General features: G+C 52.8%; 1 protein-coding gene across 1 annotated transcript; it reads right to left on the bottom strand.

Moving 5' to 3' along the window:
* Positions 1-1,424: 1,424 nt before the first annotated feature.
* MCM2 (minichromosome maintenance complex component 2) lies at positions 1,425-23,765 on the bottom strand. The gene is made up of 16 exons (XM_015083928.3): positions 23,646-23,765; positions 22,511-22,740; positions 18,118-18,293; positions 17,735-17,995; positions 16,526-16,745; positions 16,050-16,257; positions 14,380-14,514; positions 13,871-14,062; positions 7,602-7,695; positions 6,167-6,417; positions 5,920-6,046; positions 5,206-5,318; positions 4,051-4,299; positions 3,120-3,302; positions 2,720-2,875; positions 1,425-2,266 (listed from the first exon to the last, which is right to left on the bottom strand). The coding sequence occupies exons 1-16, from the start codon at positions 23,649-23,651 to the stop codon at positions 2,156-2,158; spliced, it is 2,712 nt and encodes a 903-aa protein (XP_014939414.2). The 5' UTR covers positions 23,652-23,765; the 3' UTR covers positions 1,425-2,155.
* Positions 23,766-23,901: the final 136 nt, after the last annotated feature.

Raw genomic sequence — 23,901 nt, 5'->3', positions numbered from 1 at the left:
GGATTAGTGGGTTGGAAGGAGCAGTCCCAGCCCCTGACCTCTGGGGTAGGGAGAGGGGCCGGAGGTTGAGCTAATCACTAATGGCCGATGGTTTAACCATTATGCCAATGTAATAAAGCCTCCATAAAAACCCCTGACTGAAGGGGTTCGAACATCTGGGTTGGTGAACAAGAACACATTCGTGTGCCCGGAGTGTGGGGCACCCCAAACTCCACAGGGACAGAGGCTCCTGTGCTCAGGACTCTTCGGGACCTCACCCTACGTATTCTCTCTCCATCTGTTCATTTGCGTCCTTCAGTATGTCCTTTGTAAGAAGCTGGTCATAGTACGTACACTGCTGCCCTGGGTTCCGTGAGCTATTGCAGCAAATTATCAAACCTGAGGAGGGGGGCACGGGAACCTGCGATATGTAGCCAAGCTGGACAGAAGTGTAGACCTGGGGACCCACAACTTGCAACCAGTGTCTGAAGTGGGTACAGGCCTGTGGGACTGAGACCTTACCTCCTGAGGTCTGCACGCTGATTCCAGGTGGCGTCAGAGCGGCCTTAAATCGCAGGGCGCCAGTGTAGGACCGCCGTGAATTGACTAGCGTGAAGAACCCTCACATCTGGTGTCAGAAGTGTTCTCTGTGTAAAGAAAAAGCTTCCCTTTCAGCCTGCAAGCCCAAGGGTCTGGCTCCTGCTCCCACTCTCCCCGCTCCCAAGCTTTGGCCACACCCGCTTTTTCTTTGGGGCTGGCACGTTCCCTTTCTCCTAAAGATCTCACCTCATAAGGGGCACTTCCTCATCCCTCTTCTCCCCCATTCAGTTCTGCAGAACTTAACTGGTTCCTCAGGGATGACTGGAGTATTGCCACACCCCTCAGACCCTTCCAGGATTTGTGGAAGGGACTGAATGAGGGAGGGAACCAAATATACTAGGTTCATCAAACGTCTGCAGGGCTTTCGTACGAAGGACTATCTTGGCGGTTTCCAGAAAGGAAAATTTGGACAAGAGAGACACGATGGAAGGGAGACACTTCTGCTAAATCTCAGGTAAGAAACAGTAAGAATCGTTGGTGTCCACGCATCCGGATGGCAGCTGATCACCGCTGGGCACTTCCAGGTAGAGGTCACGTGGCAACACTGTGGAGATGAACAGTGCTGCTCCGTTAGGAGGCAGGGCCAAGTTACCTCCAGCCCCACCAGGTATACAACTCTGTTCTACGATTCTCATGGATTCCACAGAAGTCACAGAGGCAGCAGTAGCCAAGTGAATTCCCTAGGGAGAAGCCACACCATTTTGCTTCTTGCACATCCACAAAGACGACAGCTCTTACAGCCAGATCTGCCTCCCACCGAACACCAAAAATGGAAGGTGGGAAAGGCCTTCAAGGGAAGTGCAGGAAAGCCTGCGTTATATTAAGACAGAATTCAGACTGGCAGCTACCAGTATTTAGACTTTATTTCATTTTATTAAAAGTTAAAACTACAGAACAAAAACTGAATGTACAAGATGACGGGGAAATGCCTAAGAGGAGAAAACAGATTAACACGACAAGGATGACGGTCAGCCCTGGCTAGACCAGAGCAATCCCTGTGGCCGTTACAGAGGCCAAAGGTGCTGGCCCCAGGTTGCATGCCCTGCTGCCCACACACCCTCTCTACTCACAGAAGCCCAGAGAAACCTGCAGGACTGGTTTCAGAAAAACACTAGGAATACCTTCAACGTGCTCTTTGGCACAAGTGGCAGAAGCACCCAGGACAGGAACTCACACCAAGAGGCAACAACAGTCCTCGTGACACCCTCATACTCTCAGTCACATAAAACAGACCACAGTACTCTGGAAACAAGCGACTATGATCCACGGAACGAAGTGGAGACAAACCTCCGGGAGCCAGTGGGCCATCGAGCAGTTCAGAGAGGAACACTGGCGAAGCGTGCCCACCCACAACGGCGCGAGAAGCAGAAAGTAGAGCCCATGAAACAAACACCCCCGTCCCCAGCCCAGCCTGAGCCCAGGAGACTGGGGGTGACACTGGACAGTTCAGCCGCGAGTGCCGGCACTCCCCCAAGTCCCTCGGCGGTCAGCTCTGTGCCCCCCAGGCAGTGTGAGGGCAGCACCGGTCTGCTTGCCCGGCTGGCGTCTCAACAGCCTCCTGCACTGGCCCCGGGCCTCAGAACTGCTGAAGGATCATCTTCCGTTTCAGGTCATGGCTGAACCTGTTCATCCTAAAGAGCTCGCTGTCATAAAAAGCAGACAGGTTGTGGATATTGATCTGACGAGCCTAAAAAGAGAAAACGTCAGAGTGAGCTGTGGGCATGAACTTCTGCTTGTCTGCAGCACAGCCTTCGGTCCTGGCGCAGTTTCTAAGGCCCGTTCCTGGCCGGGGGGAGGGTGGCAGTCAAGTGGAGCAGAGGCGACTGGGCCAGGGTCTGGAGCCAGACACAGGGCTTGGAGTCTCAGGTCTGCCGATGGCCTGTGAGCGGGGACCAGCTCCTCAGTCACTTAGCCGCACTGTGCCCATCTCGTCTGTAAGAGGCGATGGCGGCCTCATCACCTTGTTTCGCCACGGTCAAGAGTGAAAGTGCGTGGTGCTCAGCATGCCACAGACACTCAATAAATGGCTCCCATCCAAGGCCTGCCCACCTTAATGAGGAGACAAGGACTTCTTGCCCCCAAAGGTGATGGACAGCCCCCCAGGAAGCAGCCCTGCCCTTCCTCCCCTCTGTGCCCATACCTTGTCCACCAAGTCCTTCTCAGGAACTTCGATCGTGTCCTGCTGGGCCCCAAAGCGGTTGCGCTGGTATGTCACCTGCTCTGCCACCAACTGCTTCAGTATGAACAGCAGGAGCTCGTTGTTGTCTCGCCGGAACGAGAGGTAGCGCGCGAAAGTCTGCAGAGAACAGCCGAAGTCCAGTGATGCCCTTCCCTACCAGGACCCTCGAGACCAGTACAGGATGACCGGCCTCCACTTCTAACACACTCCTGTCACGACCTGCCAGAGCAGCCGGGAAGGATAGCAAAGCTCTGGTCTGGGCCAGAGCCTCGGGATGCCCACCGTGGCCGCCTGTGATGAGCAGCACCCCCTCCCCCTGCAGGCCATGTTCCCACGGGCCCTCGCCGCAGCTCCCACCCACCTTCCTCATGCTGCGCATGACGCTGAACTTCTGCGTGTCGATGAAGCTCTCCAGCATCACGCGGATGGCCATGCTAACGTCATCCTCTATCACGTAGTCGCGCAGGTGGATGCGCGCGTGGGCCTCTGCCATGCGGATCATGGACTCGATGTGCCGCACCGTGATGGGGATGCTGCCTGTCGCCTGCAGTGGGGAGACAGAGGCGAGGAAAACGGAGAAGTGGCACGGCTGGTGGCTCCTGTGGCAGAAGTCGACGGAGCCACTGGGTGAACTCACACCTCCACCCTTCTCGAAGCGTGCTGGGGGCCCCCATGGATGCCGGATGCTTGTGGCCCGACCCTATCCCGCCCGCACCTTCTCTCCTACCAGCTCACTCGTGTGCCCCCTCCCACCCCAAGTGCGCGATGTTTCTGGCCAGCTGTACTGGCTTCTGCCAGGTGGTAAGTGTTGCACATTCCCGTGCTACGTGAGAGAATATAGCCGTCTCTATAAAAACCAAGTTGAATGCTCACCAAAGACCCGACAAAAAGGTAAAAAAAGAAAGAAACACAGCAGCTGTCGCCTTGACGAGGTAGGTGAGACCCACCAGACTACACGAATTCTGCATTCCAGCGGCACACAGGCCGCCTCTAAATTCCACTCCGCTACGAAAGAACTAACACTCGCTCAGATCGTGCGTTCATTTGGGGGAGATTCACACAAAGTCAGCCTGGAACTTGACCAGTGGCCAACACTCCAGAGACCCGGGGCCCCATACCATGCAGACGGACGCATTCACACTCCATCTGCAATAAGATGGCTACGGTATCTACATAGCAGTTCTTAGAGGAAAGTCACACTGGCGCTTCTGAGATGAATCGCACAGCTGAAGAAGCTTCTGCAGTGCTTCCCTCTCTGCAGCCCGCCCCCTGCCCCGACCCTGGGCGCTCACCATGGACTCTTTCCTCAGATCACTGTACATCTGGGCCACCTTGTCCTGGTCCATCTGGTTGAGCTTCGGGTGGACCCTCTCCTTGGCGTAGATGATGTACTTCTTCAGGACCTCCTGTGGCAGGGGCTCCACACCGTACGTGTTGGGCATGGCGGGCTCCTGGGTGCCACCGCTGCCCGGCTCCTCCTCCTTGTTGTTGGGGTGGTGTCTGATATGGCTGCCAACCACAAAACGGGCCAGCATCTCATCCTAAGACGAGACAGGAGAGGCCAGGCCACAGGATGAGTCTTGTGACCTGGCCCGGGGTAGGTCAGCTCACCAGAAGTGAAAGCCGCATGTGGCTCGGGAATGACACTCTCCCAACGGTGCCATCCTACATCTGCTGTGGCCACGCGGCGGTGGGGGCCGGGGGTGACCAGTGCACATGACGGAATTCCACACGGAGCTTGCCTCCTAGTGAGGGGAGAGGGAACAGACACGGTTTCCGAGATACCCGGAGAGTAACATGCCTGAGATTGAGGCCCGAGGAGATCCCTCCAGCTGAGGCCGCCAGAGCGCCACAGCCGTGCGGCAATCTAGGAAGAACACTCCAGAAAGAGAGCCGAGCATGCTGACAACACAAAGCCTGGCATCCACAGGGGAGGGAGAGAGGGCAGTGTGGCTGGGGTGGACGAAGCAAAGGGCACGAGGAGGAGACAGGTCCACAGGAGTCCTCGTAGGGCCAGTGGATTCTCTGCTAGTTACACTAGAAGCTGACAGCAAGTTAAGAAAAGGCATGATGCATCCACCTTATGCTTCCAGAAGATGGGCCAACTTCCACCTTCCATCTTGGGAGCAGAAGCCAAGAGACCCACCACCAGACATGGCAGCTTCGGGTCAGAGCAAGAGAAGCTGGCACCTGGATTGCAGCAGGGATGCAGGAGAAACACGTGGGTGCAGTTGGTGGGGCCAGCAGGGCCTAGTGACAGAGTGGGGACCATGTCAGCTGGGCGGTGGGCACAGGCCAGTGAAGGAAAGAAACCAAGGCTGACTCCCTGACAAACACCACGGTCCGAATGGTGTCCCTTTCCTTGCACCTAGTACAACCCAGGCTCTGATCCTCACTCAACATCCCTGCAGCCTGCTGCACGGGGACCGAGACATGGGGCTGTGTACCTGGACTGGGTCCACCGTGTCCCTCACCACACACAGGATGTCGAAGCGGGAAATGATGGGCTCCGTGAGGTCCACGTTTTCTGAGAAGGTGAGTGAGGGGTCATAGCGGCCTCCTGTAACACAAAGGCACCTCTCCATCAGGGCTCATGCTCTCCCGGATCTGCTCATCTCCTGAGCAGAGAGTTCTTGCCAGCCCCAAGTCACTTCAGAGACAAAACAGAAAGACGACCTTGGAAGAGGATGAACACTCAGTGCCTGCAACTGTCAGGCATGCTTGACAAGACGTTGAGGTCTTTCCCTGAGCCCTTCCCTGACATAGCCTTTTCATAGAATGTGTAACCATCTCCCAGCAGGAAAAAACCTAGAATAAGTGGGCGGGGTGCCTGGGCTCTCACCTACGTGCTAGCTGGGACCAACAATCAACTCGACTCCAGTGGAGACAATGCACTAAATTCTTATCTTCTAAGGAAAATGTCCAAAACTGGTTCTGAGAACACAGCCCAACAAAAGACCCCACGTCCTGCTTCCATGCTGCCCCCTCCCCCCAGCAAAAACCAAAAAGAGGAAGGTTTACTGATGCTCAGTTCCTTCCTTCCTCGGACCCTGGGACTGGCCGAGGGAGGCTGCAGGCTCCTACTTCCCGAGGCAGGACCTCTCCGGGTCTTGCTCCCTGGGGCAGAGCCCCAACCCCCATGGCTGTCGTGCCTGGTGTACCTATGGGGTTGGCCGCGGCAATGATCGTGCAGCGAGCCTGCAGGGAGGTGACGATGCCGGCCTTGGAGATGGAGATGCTCTGCTGCTCCATGGCCTCGTGGATGCTGGTTCTGTCCTGGTCATTCATCTGCAAAAGTCCAACTGCATGATGCTTTGCCCCAACTGCTATCCCATGAACATTTGTTCCCCCACTCGGGGCTAAGCCAACACCTCCCCAGTACCACCACCATGTGGCCCAGGGGCCCACCTTGTCAAATTCATCGATGAGACACACTCCTCGGTCAGCCAGAACCAGGGCTCCAGCCTCTAAGGTCCACTCCCTGCTGACAGGGTGTCGCTGGACATACGCTGTGAGGCCCACGGCTGAAGCCCCCTGGCCAGTGGTAAAGATGGCACGGCTAGACACTTTCTCGACGTATTTGAGGAACTGAGACTTGGCTGTGCCGGGATCTCCACACAAGAGCACGTTGATGTCACCTCGCACCTTGTGCTTACCCCCTGGAGGCAGGGACAGAGGTGGGGATGTAGAAGAGGAGAGGGGTGCGAGATGTAGTATCCCGAATTTCTCAGCCTGCTTATGCGAAGCACATTATTTTAGAAAGGGGCGTGATACCCTAGGGCTAGCAATCCCACTTCTGAGCACTGGACCCAGAGAAATGGGTGCACAGGGACGCCTGTATAACGCTCTCAGTCAATGTTAAGCGACTGGAGGCAATGCAAATGTTCTCCACCCGGGACGCTAGGCTACGGAGACCACAACACAGTCACGGGAGAATAAACCAGCTCAGTGGGCACCAACACAAACCTGCTACTGGGCAGAAAAGGTAAGGCAAGTATTTTACACAATCACTAACACACGCTACAGGAAATTACTATGTTTGTAAACAGAGACATATACACACATGCCACGAAATTCTTCTGGTTTTTGTAGACGTATGCACGTAAGTCTATGTGAACGGCCATGCAAAGGTCTGTTAGGGCACACAGCACACTAATCAGAGGAAAGACCACAAACGGGACCGGCTTAGAAACTGGGCGCTTGGGTGGCTGTCAGTTAAGTGCCTGGCTCTTGGTTTCGTGGGTCTGAGCCCTGAGTTGGGCTGGGCTGCGCTGTGCACGTAGAGTGCGGAGCCTGCGTGGGATTCTCTCTCTCTCAAGATAAATAAACTTATAAAAAGAAAGAAAGAAAGAAAGAAACATGGTCAGCAGTGACTTTAACCTTTCTGTGACTTCTAACAATTTAAGAAGAAAATATCAAAACATATTCACGTATTATTATTTTTTAAACGTTTATTTTTGAGAGAGAATGTGCACATGTGTGCACAGGGGAAGGGCAGAAAGAGAGGAAGACACAGAATCCGAAGCAGACTCTGTGCAAACAGCACACAGCCTAATGCAGGGCTCAAACTCATGAACCGCGAGATCATGACCTGAGCCAGTCGGATGCTTAACTGACTGAGCCACCCAGGCGCCCCCGTGTTATTTTTATAGTTAAGAGCCACGGCCATGGACTACGCTCCGCCTACAACGACCAAGCCATACATGGCCATCTGTTAATATGTGCTTTCTCCCCAGGCACCCGGCCTTTAAATGCAGAGTCCTGCCTTGTCTAATACCCACAATGCTGGCTCCTATGGACACCCGTGCAGAGGAAAGGTGGGTGGCACCCAAGCGCCACTCACCTGGGTTTTTAGGCTCCCCTCCAAACAGAGCCAGCGCCAGGCCTCTCTTGATGTCTTCGTGTCCATAGATGGAAGGAGCAATACTGGCGAAGATCTGCAAGGAAGGAAAAGAGCCAATGAGAACGGCACCTGTGCTCTGCGTCTGAGCCAAGCTGACACACACAGCAGGTCCCCCCCACGCTCCAGTCTCAGGGAATGGGGACACCTCCAGCCCCCAAATGCCCACACCACGGTGCCTGGGTGGCTCAGTCAGTTGAGAGTCCGACTCCTGATTTGGGCTCAGGTCATGATCCCAGGGTCGTAGGATCGAGCCCCACGTCGTCGTGCTCCGTGCTGAGCGTGGAGCCTGCATAAGATTCTCTCTGCCCCTCCCTCTGCCCCTCTGCCCAATGTGTGCACATGCTATCTAAAAAACAAAAAATAAATAAAACATCCTAAGATTCGAAACAACATCAAATAAAGATAATACCAGAGACATAAAAGAAATGTCTTGCCAGCAGGAAGGAATTTCCACCTCCACCTGCATGCCTTTACTGTTCTCGACCTGCCTTCTGAACTGAGGAGCTCTGCACAAGCACTGCACATCCTCCCCTCCTTATAGGTCACACCAAGGCAGCCGGCAGTGCAGCTGGCCCCAGGGGGGAAGGAGGCACTGGAGCAGGAAAATCAGCACTGAAAATCCTGAAGGAGACCCACCGGGCTGGATCCTGCCTGCTCCACCGGCCAGAATTGCTCCCTCTGGACTCCCCAGAAGGTGGAGTGAAGGTGGGAGAAATCCAATTCTCAGAGCTGGGCTAGGGGTCAGCGGTTTATCCCAGGCACGGCTGCTTTCCCCTGCTGCCAGACGACAGTGTGACCAGCAGGTCCTTCCGGAAAGAGGATCTGCCAGCACCACTGGCACTGTGCCAGAAATGCCTCCTGCTGTGATTTTACGTAGTAAGTTAGGAGCGGAAGTCGGTTCCACGTGTACGCTTTTGCTGGTTCTTTCCTTGGCCCTAACATTTCCCGCAAGACCTAGCCCAAGGAGAGGACATAGAGCGTTAACCGGTGAACGGTAGTCCAGGCCTGGTGCGTGTGAGAGGCTGCCATCTCTAAATACCATTTCCCACTGAGAGAAAATTATACATCCCACAGGGCTATTTGGAGAAATGGCAGTGTCTTACAAGAGAAAGAAGAAAGCCATCACAGACAACTGGGGTCACGACAACACCACTCAGGAGCCAATACAACAGGCTTCATACTGGCCACTAGAGGGACACGCTGGGCATCACCTGGCGCCTCAATAACACAGATATTCGCTAATTTGTAATGACATTCAGTGGTCACCCCGGGAGGGGACCATTGCTTATTTTGAAAACTGGTAAACAAAGGGAAAGAATCAAGCACCCTCCTGCTTTTCCTGCTGGACCTCTACCCAGGGACAGTCCAAAAATTAACAGAGAGAAGCTTCTCTACATAGAAGCATTCCAGAAAATGAATGAAGAAGGATTTGGAATTAGAAGACCATCATTTTGCAACCCCTGACGAATGCACGGGTTTAGCCAAGGATCGTCAGTGGCTAATGTCACAGAGAGGCAAGGCACGTGTCCCCGGTGGGAACACAGGCCCCTGATGCAGTCTTACCGCGCCACCCCCCGCCCCCACACCAAAAGAAGAAAAAAACCCCATCAACCTGGACACTGGGTAAGCCTGCACAGCTCAGTGACAATTCACAGAAAGCGGGTGGCCCAGGAATATGTTCAACAAGGGCACAATCGGCAACACCAGACTATGGAAAATTCAGCAGGCAGACGACCCAAATTTTTCCACAAACAAATTGCAAGAGGGCACCTGGGTGGCTCAGTTGGTTAAGGGTCCAACTTTGGCTCAGGTCATGGTCTCGTGGTTCTTGAGTTTGAGTCCCACATCGGGCTCTCTGCTCTCATCACACACCCTGCTTCGTATCCCCTGTTCCCCTCTATCTCTGTCCCTCCCCCACTCGTTCTCTCCCTCTCTCAAATAAATAAGTAAAACCTTAAAAAAACTTGCAAGAAAAGAGGAGACGGAGAGGGGACCTAAAAAGATTAGATTTAAGAGATTAATCCGTCGCAATGTGGGGGCCTTCCCTCGGGATCAAGTCCAGGAAACTTGTAAAAAACAGAAAAAAGTAGGAGAATCAGGGAAATGTGGAGACCAACCAAATACTTGGTATTACAGAACTGCGAATTAGTTTTTAAAGTGTGGCTGCAGAGTTGGGGTTAGGTTCAGCAGAGAGGGCCTGTCAGAGATCCTTGGTTGCAGATGCTGCGTCGGAAAGTGGCCTCACAGTAATGAGTGGGCCCGAGGGGACACAAGGCTGGCACGACTGCAGCCACCGGTGGAGCCGGGGGAAGGACATGTGGGGCTCACTGTGCCGCTCCACGCCTACATCCAGAAGTTTGTGTGGTAAAGATTTAATTGTCAGGTCAGGACTTGTGCTTGGGCATGCACAGAACTCACCGTAATCCAGCATGCACACAGGCGTCCTCCCCCAGCTGCAGTAACTGACGGAGAGGGAGCAGAGAGCTGTCCCTGGAGCGCAGGCTCAGACCACACTGCCCAATGGGGATCCTGCCTCTGCCATTAGCAGCTGTGCGGTGTGGAGGCTTATTTAATCCGTGCCTCAGTTTACTCACCAATAAGACGGGTACATGTGACACCTCCACTATAGGACTGTTGTTGCTACCTGGAAACTACCTAGAGAGCGTCAAGCAGGTGCTTCATGCTCAGTGTGCATGATTCTGCCACGAAACCCTCACTTGTGCCGGGAGTGTCAGGAGACACGATCTGCCATGGATGTCTCCTCCTCCTGTGCGTCCTGTGGCTGTGCCAAGGCCACTTGTCCCTGACCTCTCTTTACCCAGACCGTTTCTCAGGGCTGTTCCCGTATGAAGTGCCCCTGCGTGGATGAGGTAATGTCTCCCTCCAGCACCAAGAACAGCAGGCCCCCTTCCTGCCTGCTATGCACCAGTTTCCCAGGCTCAGCTCCCCTCCTGCAAAGCACCCACTGCATCCAGATGGGCCTCCTGTAGACTAGAGGGCAAGGAAGCAACCATGCTAAAGCCCACGCTGTCCTGTCGCTGACCTAGCTGGTCTGAGCGAGTAACAGGCAACCTTAATGGCTGGTAAGAAGGGTGAGACTAAACCCAGACCTGCCGAGGAAGGACACGCTTCCCGTGAAGTATTCCATTTAAACCTCATGATCCTGGGGCCTCCATGTCACAAAGGAGGAAACAAACCGAGGCTCTGGGCAGACAACTGTCTGTTCCTAAATGAGACAGGCAGGACCTGACCCCAGATTCCTCTGAATCTGAAGCTCATGCTATTAACTCTCAATACGCACTGTTCCCGCTCCCCACGCAGAATACCCCGCCAGAAAGAGGAGACAAGCCCCCAACTGCACCGCGACTGTGAACATGAGACGATGCTTATCTTCCTACGGTTCTTTATGCCTTTGGGACACCCATCCACGTTTTGTACAAGTAGTCTAACTTCTGTACGGACGTGCAGTAACAGCTCCCTGCTGAGCACACAACAGTGGAACATTTGTGTGTGCACATCTATGTAATCTTTGTAACAACTCTGCCTGCGGATCCTACTACCCAGATGCAAGCAGCCCATCTGATCACACCAAGGGTTGGGCTGAAATCCAAACTAAAGAGGCTGGCTGCACACCGATGCTCCCATTAGTTCTTTGCAATCTAAGTATTAGGCGTGAACTGCATCCCTTGATATGTCGGTAGAAATATCTATCACAGACGAGGGCCCACAAAATCAAATGCCCTGGGTTTTTGCACACTCGAGTTATTCAGGCTGCAGAGAACAGAGAAGCGGGTGGCTGGGGCAGACAGCAGGGAGCACGCCCTGTCTGCAAGGCAGCTGCCGCTTGGCTCCCGTCTGTCACTGCTGGAGAGCAACACAGACCTAGCACTGATGGATGCTTGGATGGCTTCTGGATCTTTAGGTGAAAACTCTTGGACTCCTAAGGATGATAACTCATTCAAAAATAAATGCAAACTAAAAAGAAAAGGAAACACAGAAACACATACCAACTGAACAAAACCTGCTGGCAGGCAGCATGTGGCCCACAGGCTACCAATTTGCAAACCTCTGGCTTCGATAGTTCAAAGGAGCCCCACCATTTTTGGATCCTGCCTGTCATCCATTCTTTCAGTTTGTTCCCCAAAACTTGAGTGCAGTTTCTGTCTTTGAACAAGTTATTGGTGAAAACATCCACCCTGACACTGGACTAAAGATGGGGCCAGTACAGATCAACCCTCCCTGGTATCATCTGGTCTTCCTTTACCCATGGGGGCTCAGAAAGGGGTCCCACAGAGATGTCATCCTCTCTAGAAGAATCCCCTTCAGGGGCGCCTGGGTGGCTCAGTCAGTTAAGCATCCAACTTCGGCTCAGGTCATGATGTTACGCATCGGGCTCTGTGCTGACAGCTCAGAGGCTGGAGCCTGCTTCAGATTCTGTGTCTCCCTCTCCCTCTGCCCCTCCCCTGCTCATGCTCTGTCTCTCAATAGTAAATAAACATTAAAAATTAAAAGAAAAAAAAAGAATCCCCTCTAGATCCTTCTAAAGGACCTCTCTTTAGGAGTGCCTGGGTAGCTCAGTCAGTTGAGCGTCCAACTCTTGATTTCAGTTCAGGTCATGACCCTGGGTCATGGGACCAAGCCCCAAGCCCCACGTTGGTCTCTGCACTGGGTGTGGAGCCTGCCTCAGTGTCTGTCTGTGTGTCTCTCTCTCACCCTCCAACCGCGCTCTAAAAATACAAATAAATGAATAAATAAAGTACCTCTCTTTAGAAGTCACCCTCTCCAATGCTGGGAGAGTCACCGTGTAAGTGTGCAGGTGTAACTGAAACTGAGCAGTCAGTACACTGACAGCCCACATGTGTGCACCTGAAGAAGTTAGCTACACAGACAAGGAGGCAGACGAAACAGCAGCTACCAAGGCCCAGAAGTGCGGCACAGCTTTCTATGCTAGGACAACTACGAGCAGTTCTGGAAGTCTGGGGCACAGGGCACGCGTGGGGACCGCCTCGTCCGAAGCCTTGGGTAAGTCAACTACATCCTGTCTCACATCTGCTGCCGTCCTCGTCTCCTTGACAAAGCGGGAGAGCGGCAAGAACTGAAGCAGAGAGAAAGAGGGGTGCTGGCAAAGTGTCCTAGAAGCACGGGGCTCCCGTGGCAGGTCAGGAGCACATGAACACGGCTGATGTGTGCCAGGCCACCCAGCGGGGAGGGCTGGGTCTCTGTTCCTGGAGAAACTGGCTCAGATACTCACGAAGAGTCTGAAAACATGTCCACTGCATTAGCACTCATTTTCCTCTGGGAAGCGTGGGAACCAAAGAATCATGGGTTGTAACCATCTTCCCATGGTACCGATTTTGTGAGAAGATCCTGTTCCATTGTTTTCTTTCTTGTTATTGGGGATCCTGATTAACTATGAGCCCCATGAGGGCCAGGACTGTGCCGGACTTCCCACCAAGATCCTAGACTGTGGCCATAAAAGGCATCCAAGGACTGAGTGTGCTGACAGAATGAGGTTCTTGTCGTCCACGGTTGGGAAAGCACCCGCCTCCTGGTGGTACCCCAAATCCTAGTGGCCCAGGTGGAGGTGACAGAGGTGTGTCACATGTGGCCCTACCCTCAAGGGAAGGATCCCATTTGTTAAACAAGCCAAATGGAAGCTGCACTGAACCAAGGGTCTGGCTCTGCAGAAGAGCAGAGGCAAAAAGAAGGCTACGCTGTTCTGCGTTAAACGCTGAACAGGAAGAGAGAACGAGAAAAAGATGGAGGACAGCCGTGAGCTTGAGGAGAACACTTCCCGACCTGGGAGCCAAGCGATACCTGAGCAGGTGAAACATACATCCCAGCTCCCCAACCTTCAGTGACAACATCCACAATTAAAACAAAGTAGCCCCGAAACCACTCTGGGGTTGAGTCCTTCCTAGAGAAACCACTATGGGGAGGAGTCTGGTAGCAGGGCGCACTCCCCCCACCCCCCATGCGGCACCTGTTTCAGCTTTGAGCCCAAGCTCCACTCCATCCACTGACTCCTCACCACAGCCCCATTCCACGTGAATAGCGGTACAGTCCCCCCCATCAAGGCAAGTTTTCCGAACTGACGCCAGGAAGGGAGCCCAGACTCCAGGACCCAGGGAATCAAGACCGTGGTTCTGGGGCAGTGGGCCCCCAGCCTCCTCTGGGAGCATGGCAATCCCACCCGGCCTTCCACCTGCCTTCTCCCCGATCTGCTGGTCCTTGGAGAGGCTGGTGATCATCTTCACATCTTCATCTGTCAGTTCCCCCACGGCGACCTTGTTGTCCTTCTTGGCCACGTGGTTGGCTAAGATGACAGTGGCAAACACGGGGAAGCCGTTGGCCGTGTTGAGGGAGCCATCGTAGTTGTTGTGGTAGATGCCAGTCAGCTCCTGGGAGAAGGGAGCCAAGCCAGAAGGCCAGCCCTGGGTCAGACCCAGGGGCGCGTCCTCCTTCCCAAGTCATCCCCAAGTCCTCCACGCCAGGCACCGAGACAAGTAACCCAGACGGCCAAAGCAAAACCAACTCCTACATTCCAACCCGCCAGCCTTTACAAGGACCGAGGCGTCTTCCTCTCAGCGATGGAAGAACCAGCCTCAGCCGACGCCCCCGCTGCCGGCAACCCTCTCCAACCCTCGCCACACCACAGATGCTCACGCTGATTTCCCTAGCAACTCGGCTCCCTCCGCACCTGCTCCGGGCCACTTACTATCTCATCTCCTGGCTTGCAGCTGTCCACCAGATCGGCGAGGAGGATCGCGTCCTTGGAGCGGGGCAGCCGGCCGGCCGCCACTTTGCCGGGACTCTCCTGAATTCGAATGCGCTGGTAGTTCTGATACACGGTCTGTGTGGGGCAAACACAAGGTCACAGGAGCCTGTCTCTGCATGGCCAACCTTGCACCCCTCCAAACACTCACTTATTATGCCACCCGACCTTGGCCACGGCCCCATGAGGAGGGAAAACAGACATGGTTCTTCTTTCTACCAACTCACTAGAAAACGGAGAGTGAAAGACAGCAGGGAATGAGCCTGCTGTGACCAACATATGAGTAGACGGTCCCCACCCCTGCCACCACCCCTGTGGATGCCTCCCTACTGCTAGACAGTCAAGCACCTGCTAAATGCTATGTAACCCAGCCCTTTGTGCACATGGATGCTGGAACCAGGCTGCCCCAGTTCAAATCTTAGCTCCATGGCTTAGGGTGTGTGATCTTTGGCAACTGATGTCCCCTCTCTACGTGTTTTCTGCAGAATGGGGATGCTAATGCTCTGAGTGCAACCTCATGGTTAAATCACACCATATGTCAAAAACACATCAATGCCAACCAAGATGGTGAGCTCCACTAAGCGTTGGCCCTACTGCCAAACGTCACAGGCTAACGTCGTGCTGTGCAATGTAACATCCATTATTTCACTGTCTAGCAAACAGGCCACAAAATACAGCCATCGGAAGCACACACTCTGATCAAAATCCGGAGTTCAAATCCTTTGGACCTCTTCCTAGCTGGGTGACCTAGGGGTCAGTAATACCACCTGCCTCAAAGGGTGTGAAATTACACATCACCCACCACTCGGTACCTTGCAAGTACTCCAGAAGCTTCAACTATAATTACTACTTGTTTAGAAGCAGAGCCTGAAACTCTGCTCCTGTGTACAAGACTTCTCAAGAAGCTTCTGTGAAGGTGGACTCTTAAGGAGGATAAGCTAAGAGGCGTCTGCGTGGCTCAGTCGGTTGAGCGTCTGACTTCGGCTCAGGTCGTGATCTCACTGCTGTCAGTACAGAGCCCACTTTGGATCCTCTGCCCCCCTCCCCCGGCCCCTTTCCTGCTCACACTCTCGCTCTCAAAAATAAATAAACGTTAAAAAAAAAAAAAAAACGACGAGCTAAGCAGGCAATCTGGGCGTCCCCTAAAAGTACTTTGATGACCCCCACTCTACAGATGAAGTCATTCAAGTACAAAGGCAAACAACTCAGAGACTTTCAGCAGGACCTCCTGAATACGGCACAGCAGCGTCTGAGGCAGTCACCATCTAGAGGCTCCCAATGGGAGGCTGTCAGAGAGGTAGGTACCAGGGTTGTCAAGGGGAAGCCCCATGTGGGTGAGGGACGGGAAAGCAGGTGCCTTGCTAAGGGTGCAGCCAGGTGAGAGTGAGCCCAATTTTCCAGAGCTTCTCATTTTTTTAAAGAAAGCCATCAACTCTGATGTTTTAAATAAAATTATCTGCTTAAAATATTGGCTTAAATTCTCAAAAAACTCCTGGGCCAAACTAAACAGACTAGCCAGATAGATCTGGTTCACCTCAGGGTGCGGCCATACACACTTCCATCCTGCACAGACAGGAAGAGCAGCCAACAGTGGGCACAGGACGGTCTCTCACCTCTTCCATGTTGACTTCAAAGGGGCCAGCTGACTGGCACTCGGGGCAGGAGCCCGGCTTCACCTCCTGGTTCTGAGACTGACAGAAGGGCCCCAGCACAAAGTTACACTTGTTGCAGTTGTACTTGACCATGCTGAGCTGGGGCAGGACACCGGTGCAGCTGGTCACCACCCCGCTGGTGCGGATCAGCTGGTTGAGGTGCAGCTGCCTGCAGACACAAGAGCGAGAATATCAGAGTCCTGGAGGCCAGATGCGTGACCCATGCCCTGCAGAGGTCAGAGCTGTAAGTAGGTGGATCCAGAAAACCCAGGGTCATCCCATCGCGCCCCAGTGCCAGAGCACAGGGGGTGAGGACTCTCTCCTCGGCTGAAGCCAGCCTGCCCACACCTCCGTGGCCTTGCTGGAGCTCCCCCGAACGAAGCCACAGCGGGGTGCTAAGGACCCGGACCCTGAGGCTCGCCCTGCCCTCAGCTCACCTGAGCGAGCGCAGCTCCTCTACCAGAGGCAGGTGGGAGATGCGCACATGGATGTGGCTGGCGATGCGATCGTACTTGGGGTACATGGCCAGCACAACCTCCAGGGCAGCCTCATCAAAGATCTGCAGCAGCTCTGCGGGTGCCTCAGGCAGGAAGTAGGCCAGGACGTGCTCCCGGGCCGCCAGGTCCTCATAGTTCACCACCAGGCTCTCGCGGTTCTCTGGAGGCAGGAAAAAGAGACTAAGCACAGAGCTCAGCCGCGGACACAGCAGGCACTTTCCGTCTCACTGCGCGGGGAAGAAGGCCTGCCCACCCAAATCCTTGGCTTGGGGCTGGCAACCCCAGCCCTGACTTCTAAGCCTGCCCTGCTTTAGCTACGTGACTCAGGCAAGTGACACATCCTGAGCCTAGGCTTCCCAAACTGTAAAATGCAGATGTCACACAGCGTAGCGCAAAATTACATCAAGTGAAATGCACAGGGTGACGTTTACAGGAGCGTTGCAAACTCAAAATGCCTAAGAGGGCCACGAAGGAAACCTGTGAGTAAACTGTGTAAAATACAAAACAAAAGGGGGCGGAGTGGACAGCAGGGAACCATAATCTGTGTGCCTTTTACTTTTTTTTTATAATGTTTTTATTTGTTTTTGCGACAGAGAGAGACAGAGCATGAGCAGGGGAGTGGCAGAGAGAGAGGGAGACACAGAATCGGAAGCAGGCTCCAGGCTCTGAGCTGTCAGCACAGAGCCCGATGCGGGGCCCAAACCCACAGACCGTGAGATCATGACCTGAGCCGAAGTCGGACGCCCAACCGACTGAGCCACCCAGGCGCCCCTGCGTGCCTCCTTTTAAATGTAATTCCGGCCACACGGAAACATGCTACTTTCTGACTGAACTAGTAATCCAGACTTTTACATGAAACCGGCCGCCTATTAAGCACTCAAAAAACATTTCTGTGGTCCAGCTGGTGTCCCTGGACAGCCAGTGAGCATCCTAGTGCAGACACGCATTTTGTATTCGCCTAAAAGACAAACATCTGCAGCTTCTGGTGGTAGCTCCTGTCTAGCTACGGGCAAGTTACCCAGAATTCCCCACACTTCCCACCCCTATTAAATGTGCCGTTAGAGGCCCATGCAAATAGCCTGCTGCAGGAGAACTCTAAAAGGCGGATCGAGTGAGCGGAGGGGCCGCAGGGATGCTCGGAAGCCACACCTTTGCACATGTCGCTGATGCGCTCCTTGAAGACGTTGTGTCCATGGCCGTCCACATGGGTGCGCAGGAAGTTCTTAAAGCGGTGGTGGATCTCCAGGCGTGGGCCTGCCATGCTCACCCACTCACGCACAGAGTGGCCCTTGAGGTCCTCCAGGTTCTCAATGCTCTCAATCATGTCCTCGTCCTCCTCACCCTCCTCCGTGGCCCGCTCCACCTGGCGGCGCTTCCGGGAGGGACGCTCCTCGTCCTCCTCGTCGCTGTCTGGGGGCCGAAGGGATACTCTCAATTGAGGCCTTCCCCAGAACTGCTTTTCCCAGCTCCCCTAGGCTCTGGAAGCTAGGACCAGCCTTGCACCCTTGGAGGTTGCAGACCTTCGAACCTACCGTACAGGAGCCCACGGCGCATGCGGCCCAGGCCCCGGCCAGCCTCTCGGTCACGCTGCCTCATGGCCCGCTCCGCTGCCTCCCTCTGACTGGCCGTCAGCTCCTCTACGTCCTCATCGTCCAGGGCCAGTCCCTCGGCCTCGTAGGCATCCAGCTCCGGGATGGCACGATAGTCCCTGAGAGAGCCCCGGAATGGACCCTGTTAGTTATCAAGACCAAAACAAAACCCCCCCCCACCCCCAGAAGTGGGCTTGCTCCAGAAGGCTCAGGAGCCCCAGGCTGGGCAGGCCAGAAGAAATCTTGGCCTGTGCATACAACGGAGTATATTTCAGTCTTCAAAAGGAAAAACAGTCTGACATGCTAAACATGGGTGAATCTTTTTTATGTTTTTTTATGTTTATTTTTGAGAGAGAGACAGAGACAGAACACAAGTGGGGAAGGGGCAGAGAGAGAGGGAAACACAGAATCTGAAGCGGGCTCCAGGCTCCAAGTTGTCAGCACAGTCTCCCACAGACTCTGAGTCATGACCTGAGCTGAAGTCAGACACTTAACAAACTGAGCCACCCAGGCACCCCTAAACATGGGTGAATCTTGAGGACAAATATGCTCAGGGAAATAAGCCAATCCCCAAAGGGCAAATTCTGCAGGATTCAGTTTGGAAGGATGAAAAAGTTCTGGAGATGGGTGGCAGAGATGGTGATACAACAGTGTGAGTATACTTGATGCCACTGGATTGAACATGTAAAGAGGGTGAATTTTGTGTTACGTGTATTTAACCACAATAAAAAAGGGGACAGATCTCCAGACAGCTTTGAGCATCCCGAAAGAAACAGGAACTGAAGGAACCCCAAAACCTTCAGGCAGCCAACCCCAGCCCCCCAACAAGGCAGAAATTTTCCCCACACCTTCTTCCTCCCAGACAATGCCACCCCAAGCCCCTGGAAGTTCTGGAAGGGTCATCTATTGACATCTGCCAAACCAGCTTCTCTGAAACGTCCACACACTGGCTCAACCGTCTCAGCTACCCTTAAGATCTTCAAGGACTCATTTTCCAGTCACCTACCAGATATTTGAAGGGGGAATGTTGCCTGAACAAAGAACCCATGAGAGTGAAGCACGGCTTTCCTCCCTACAATTCTGGGAGGTAGACACCATTATTCCATTTGAAAGATGAGGAAATTGGATTACGGGGGTAATGGGGCTTTTGCCAAAAGTCGCTCAGCAGAGTTGGGTGTCAAAATACATCCAACCACAAACTGCAGGCTCATTCTCAGATACCATACTGCACTCCGCCCCCCCCCACCCCCACCCCAGACCATCTTGGAATTCTCCCTTTTTTCAAAGTGGTGATTGGAGGAACTGCACCCCCCCTTTCTTTTTCTTTGCAGTAAACTCAGAATTAGCAATTCCACACTGCTGATGCCAGAAACAGATCCCAGAGCCAGGTACATTTCTGGGCTGATCCATTTCCAAATGCTTAAATGTTTTCAGTTAAATGGTATTTGTCTAGTTCTTTGAGAATTTTAAGTCACGTGAGATATCCTCTGTCCTCCGTGAAATTCTAATTGGTCCATATTAAAACTAAGGAACTGAACATAATCAAAATTAAAAGCTTTTGTGCCTCAAAAGACACCATTAAGAAATGGCTAAGAAAAAAGAGCCAGATTGAGAAGACAATATTTGCAAACTGCATATCTGATAAAGGACCTGTATCCAGAATAAATTTTAAAAACTTACAACTCTGGCACAAAAAACAGACACTCAGATCAATGGAACCAAATAGAGAACCCAGAAATGGACCCACAAACGTATGGCCACCTAATCTTTGACAAAGCAGGAAGGAATATCCAATGGAATAAAGACAGTCTCTTCAGCAAGTGGTGCTGGGAAAAGTGGACAGCGACATGCAGAAGAATGAACCTGGACCACTTTCTTACACCATACACAAAACTAAACTCAAAATGGATGAAAGACCTAAATGTGAGACAGGAAGCCATCAAAATCCTAGAGGAGAATACAGGCAAAAACCTTTTTGATCTTGGCCACAGCAACTTCTTACTCAACATGTCTCTGGAGGCAAGGGAAACAAAAGCAAAAACGAACTACTGGGACCTAATCAAAATAAAAACCTTCTGCACAGAGAAGAAAACAATCAGCAAAACTAAAAGGCAACCGACAGAATGGGAGAAGATATTTGCAAACGACGTTATCAGATAAAGGGTTAGTATCCAAAAATCTATAAAGAACTTATCAAACTCAACACCAAAAAACAAATAATCCAATGAAGAAATGGGCAAAAGACAGGAACAGACACTTCTCCAAAGAAGACATCCAGATGGCCAACAGACACATGAAAAAATGCTCAACATGACTCATGATCAGGGAAATACAAATCAAAACCACAGAGAGATAACACCTCACACCTGTCAGAAAGGCTAACATTAACAACTCAGGCAACAACAGATGCTGGCAAGGATGTGGAGAAAGGGGAACACTCTCGCACTGTCAGTGGGAATGCAAACTGGTGTAGCCATTCTGGAGAAGAGTATGGAGGTTTCTTAAAAAGTTAAAAATAGAACTACCCCACATCCAGCAATTGTACTACTAAGCATTTACCCAGAAGATACAAAAATACAGAATTGAAGGGGTACATGCACCCTGATGTTTATAGCAGCACTATGAACAATAACCAAACTATGCAAAGAGCCCAAATGTCCATTGACTGATGAATGGATAAAGATGTGGGGTGTGTGCGTATATATGCATACACACACACACACACACACACACTGGAATGTCACTCAGTGATCAAAAAGAATGAAATCTTGGGGTGCCTGGGTGGCTCAGTCGGTTAAGCGTCCAACTTCGGCTCAGGTCATGATCTCACGGTTCATGGGTTCGAGCCCCGCATCGGGCTCTGTGCTGACAGCTTAGAGCCTGGAGCCTGTTTCAGATTCTGTGTCTCCCTCTCTCTCTGTCCCTCCCCCATTTGCGCTGTCTCCCTCTGTCTCAAAAATAAACATTAAAAAAAAAAAAAATTTTTTTTAAAAAGAATGAAATCTTGCTATTTGCTACAACATGGATGGAGCTAAAGTAAATTATGCTAAGCAAAATTAGTCAGAGAAAGGTAAGTACCATATGATTTCATTCATATGTGGAATTTAAGAAACAGAACAGATGAACATATGGCAAGGGGATTTTAAAAAAGGAGAGGGAAACAAACCATAAGAGACTCTTAATGATCAAGAACAAACTGAGGGTTGACGAGAGACGTGGGTGAGAGAGGGGCTAGATGGGTGATGGGTATTAAGGAGGGAGGGCACTTGTTGGGATGAATACTAGGTATTGTATATAAGTAACGAATCACTGAATTCTACTCCTGAAACCGATATTGCACTGTATGTTAACTAGGATTAAAAAAAAAAAAAAAGATTAACCACAGAATTCCCGTAAGAGCTAGCAATTCCGTCCCTAGATATATGCCAAAGAGAATGGAAAACATATGTTCACATAAAAAATTCAGAGCATCTGTCCAAAGACTCCCAATTCCTTCCACAGTGTGACATGTATGGCACAACAGTCTCATCATCTAGGGTAATGATGCTTAAAGCAAAGATCTGAAAGGTCCAGAGAGCCCTCGCAAGTCCCTTGGGTGGCTCACAAAGGGTACTCTCCATGGATTATAGGATGGCCTGTACAGTGATCTCAAACACTTTTGGAACCCCTAAGTCAGAGTAAAAGAAGGTCTCAAAGGGGGCACCTGGGTGGCTCAGTCGGTTGAGCGTCTGACTTCGGCTCAGGTCATGATCTCGCAGTTGGTGAGTTCAAGCCCTACGTCGGGCTCTGTGCTGACAGCTCGGAGCCTGGAACCTGACTGGGATTCTGTGTCTCCCTTCTCTCTGCCCCTCCCATGCTCATCCTCTGTCTCTGTTTCTCAATAATAAGTAAACGTTAAAAAAAATATCTAAATAAAAAAAGAAATCTTGATTCATCAGGCACCCCCGCACAGTTTCAGTTGCAGAAAAGAAGTGGCAAAAAACAAGTTGCAGAAAAACACTCAGCTGCCTCCTCTTCCTGTTGTTCCAAGTCACCCTTGGCATCCTTGACGTGGTCCATCACATTAGAGACCCCGTGCATCCCCTGGGATGCACATCTTATGGAGCTGAGGCTCGCCCAGGCCTTAGGACCCAGACGAAGATTCAGCAAGTTACAAGGACCTATGCTGTGGCTCCATGAACCTGTCTCCCCCTAGACCCTGCCATCAAGGTGCACTCACAGACGAGGATACTCTGATTCATCTGCTACCCCTGCACCCAAAGCAAGGTCACTGGACACAACCCACGAGCTCTCCGCAAAAACCGTCTGCTGAGTGCCTGGCCTTGAATGAAAATACCTCTCCATGCCATCTCCGATAAGCTCCTCTCCATCTTCTTCCTCTTCATCCAGGGGTCCTTCTGTACCTAGAAGTCCCTCAGACTCATCCTCAAAAGGGGGAAGATCACGACCAGGGCTGGAAGTCAGGGCATCGGTGCGACGGGAGCTTCGCCCAGGGCTGGAAGTGAGAGGATCGTTTCGCAGCCGCCGGGCTGGGCTGGATGCCACAGTGTAGGACTCAGATGATTCCTGCAATGGAGGACCAAGAACTCGTGAGGGCTGACTTAGCTTCCCATAAGGCAGCCCTCTCTACCTGTGACCCTGTGCCCCGACACTCCAAACCCTGTCAGGCTCAAAACTTTGCCCTTAGATGTTCCCTCTGCCTGGAATGCTCTCCAGTGAGCTGAGCCAATGGCTTCTGAGCACACAGGAAGCAGCTCAAGTATCACTTACTCAAACACTGCAGCCACTCACTCCCATTTCCCTTCTCCAGGACCAGTCACTAAAGACACCTCATTTGTTTATATGCCTGTTTCTCTACTCCCTCTGCCTTCCTCTCCTGTAAGCCTGCCTTCCCACCCATGAAAGCACCCACGATATGCAAGACACTGCGATAGGAAACACAATACAAGAGTGACTGAAACTTCAGAGATCTGGAACGTACAGACTGGTGGAGAGAAGACAATAAATAAGACAAACGGACAAAAAATACCACAATACGTGCACGAAGATGGCGGGACCGTGTCTGTCTTGTGTACACCCAGCGCCAGGCATAGAGAGGGTGCCCCACAAGCATGTACGCGGTGGGTGAATGATAGTGGCCGGGTGGGCCACTTAGCTCGGGTTAAGGAATTCCGAGCTCCCAGCTTGGCGCGGGGCCCGCTGGCTTTGCAAACCCCGCAAGAGACGAGTACAAGGGAGAAATCAGCTCCCGACCCGAGCCCAGGGACCCAACCTCATCCGGAGGCCCCTTCCCGGCGGGACCGAGCGCGGCGAAAAGAGTCTGAGAACCACAAGCGCGCAGCCCCTCGCCCCAGTTCCCGGAGAGCGCCCGCACCGCCCGCGCCCCTGGCCCCAGGCAGACGTGCCGGGTCGTGGGGACCACCCGTCGCCCCCCAGGCCCGCTCCCCTCCGCACGGCAAACGCGCGCTCACCGCCATGGTAGCGCCTCGCTCCCCGCCGCCACTCCGGCAACAACCAGTTTTCGCGCGAAAAGCGGCTCACGTGACCCGCCCGAGCCCGGGAAGCGTCCGAAAGAACACAGCGTCGTGACGTAGGCCTTATCTGCGTGCGCGGGGGGCGGGCCAGAGGAGGAGGCCCCGCCCTCGCCTCCGAGGCCCCTCCCCTGCCCGGCCTTCCCGCAGCAGTTCTCAGCGCTTCGACCAGCAGAGGTGTGGGAGCTGGAGCTGC

The sequence above is a fragment of the Acinonyx jubatus genome, chromosome A2 (genome assembly GCF_027475565.1).
Source record: "Acinonyx jubatus isolate Ajub_Pintada_27869175 chromosome A2, VMU_Ajub_asm_v1.0, whole genome shotgun sequence".
NCBI lineage: Eukaryota > Metazoa > Chordata > Mammalia > Carnivora > Felidae > Acinonyx > Acinonyx jubatus.
This window is presented reverse-complemented; position numbering and strand designations above follow the sequence as displayed.

What these genes read in the sequence shown, in the direction of transcription:
- MCM2 (XM_015083928.3), bottom strand. An exon ending in ATCGGAGATGGCATGGAGAG is followed by an intron (nt 18,294 to 22,510) that starts GTATTTTCATTC and finishes GGGCTCTCTCAG; the next exon opens with GGACTATCGTGCCATCCCGG. An exon ending in TTGAAGTCAACATGGAAGAG is followed by an intron (nt 14,515 to 16,049) that starts GTGAGAGACCGT and finishes TGCCCCACACAG; the next exon opens with ACCGTGTATCAGAACTACCA.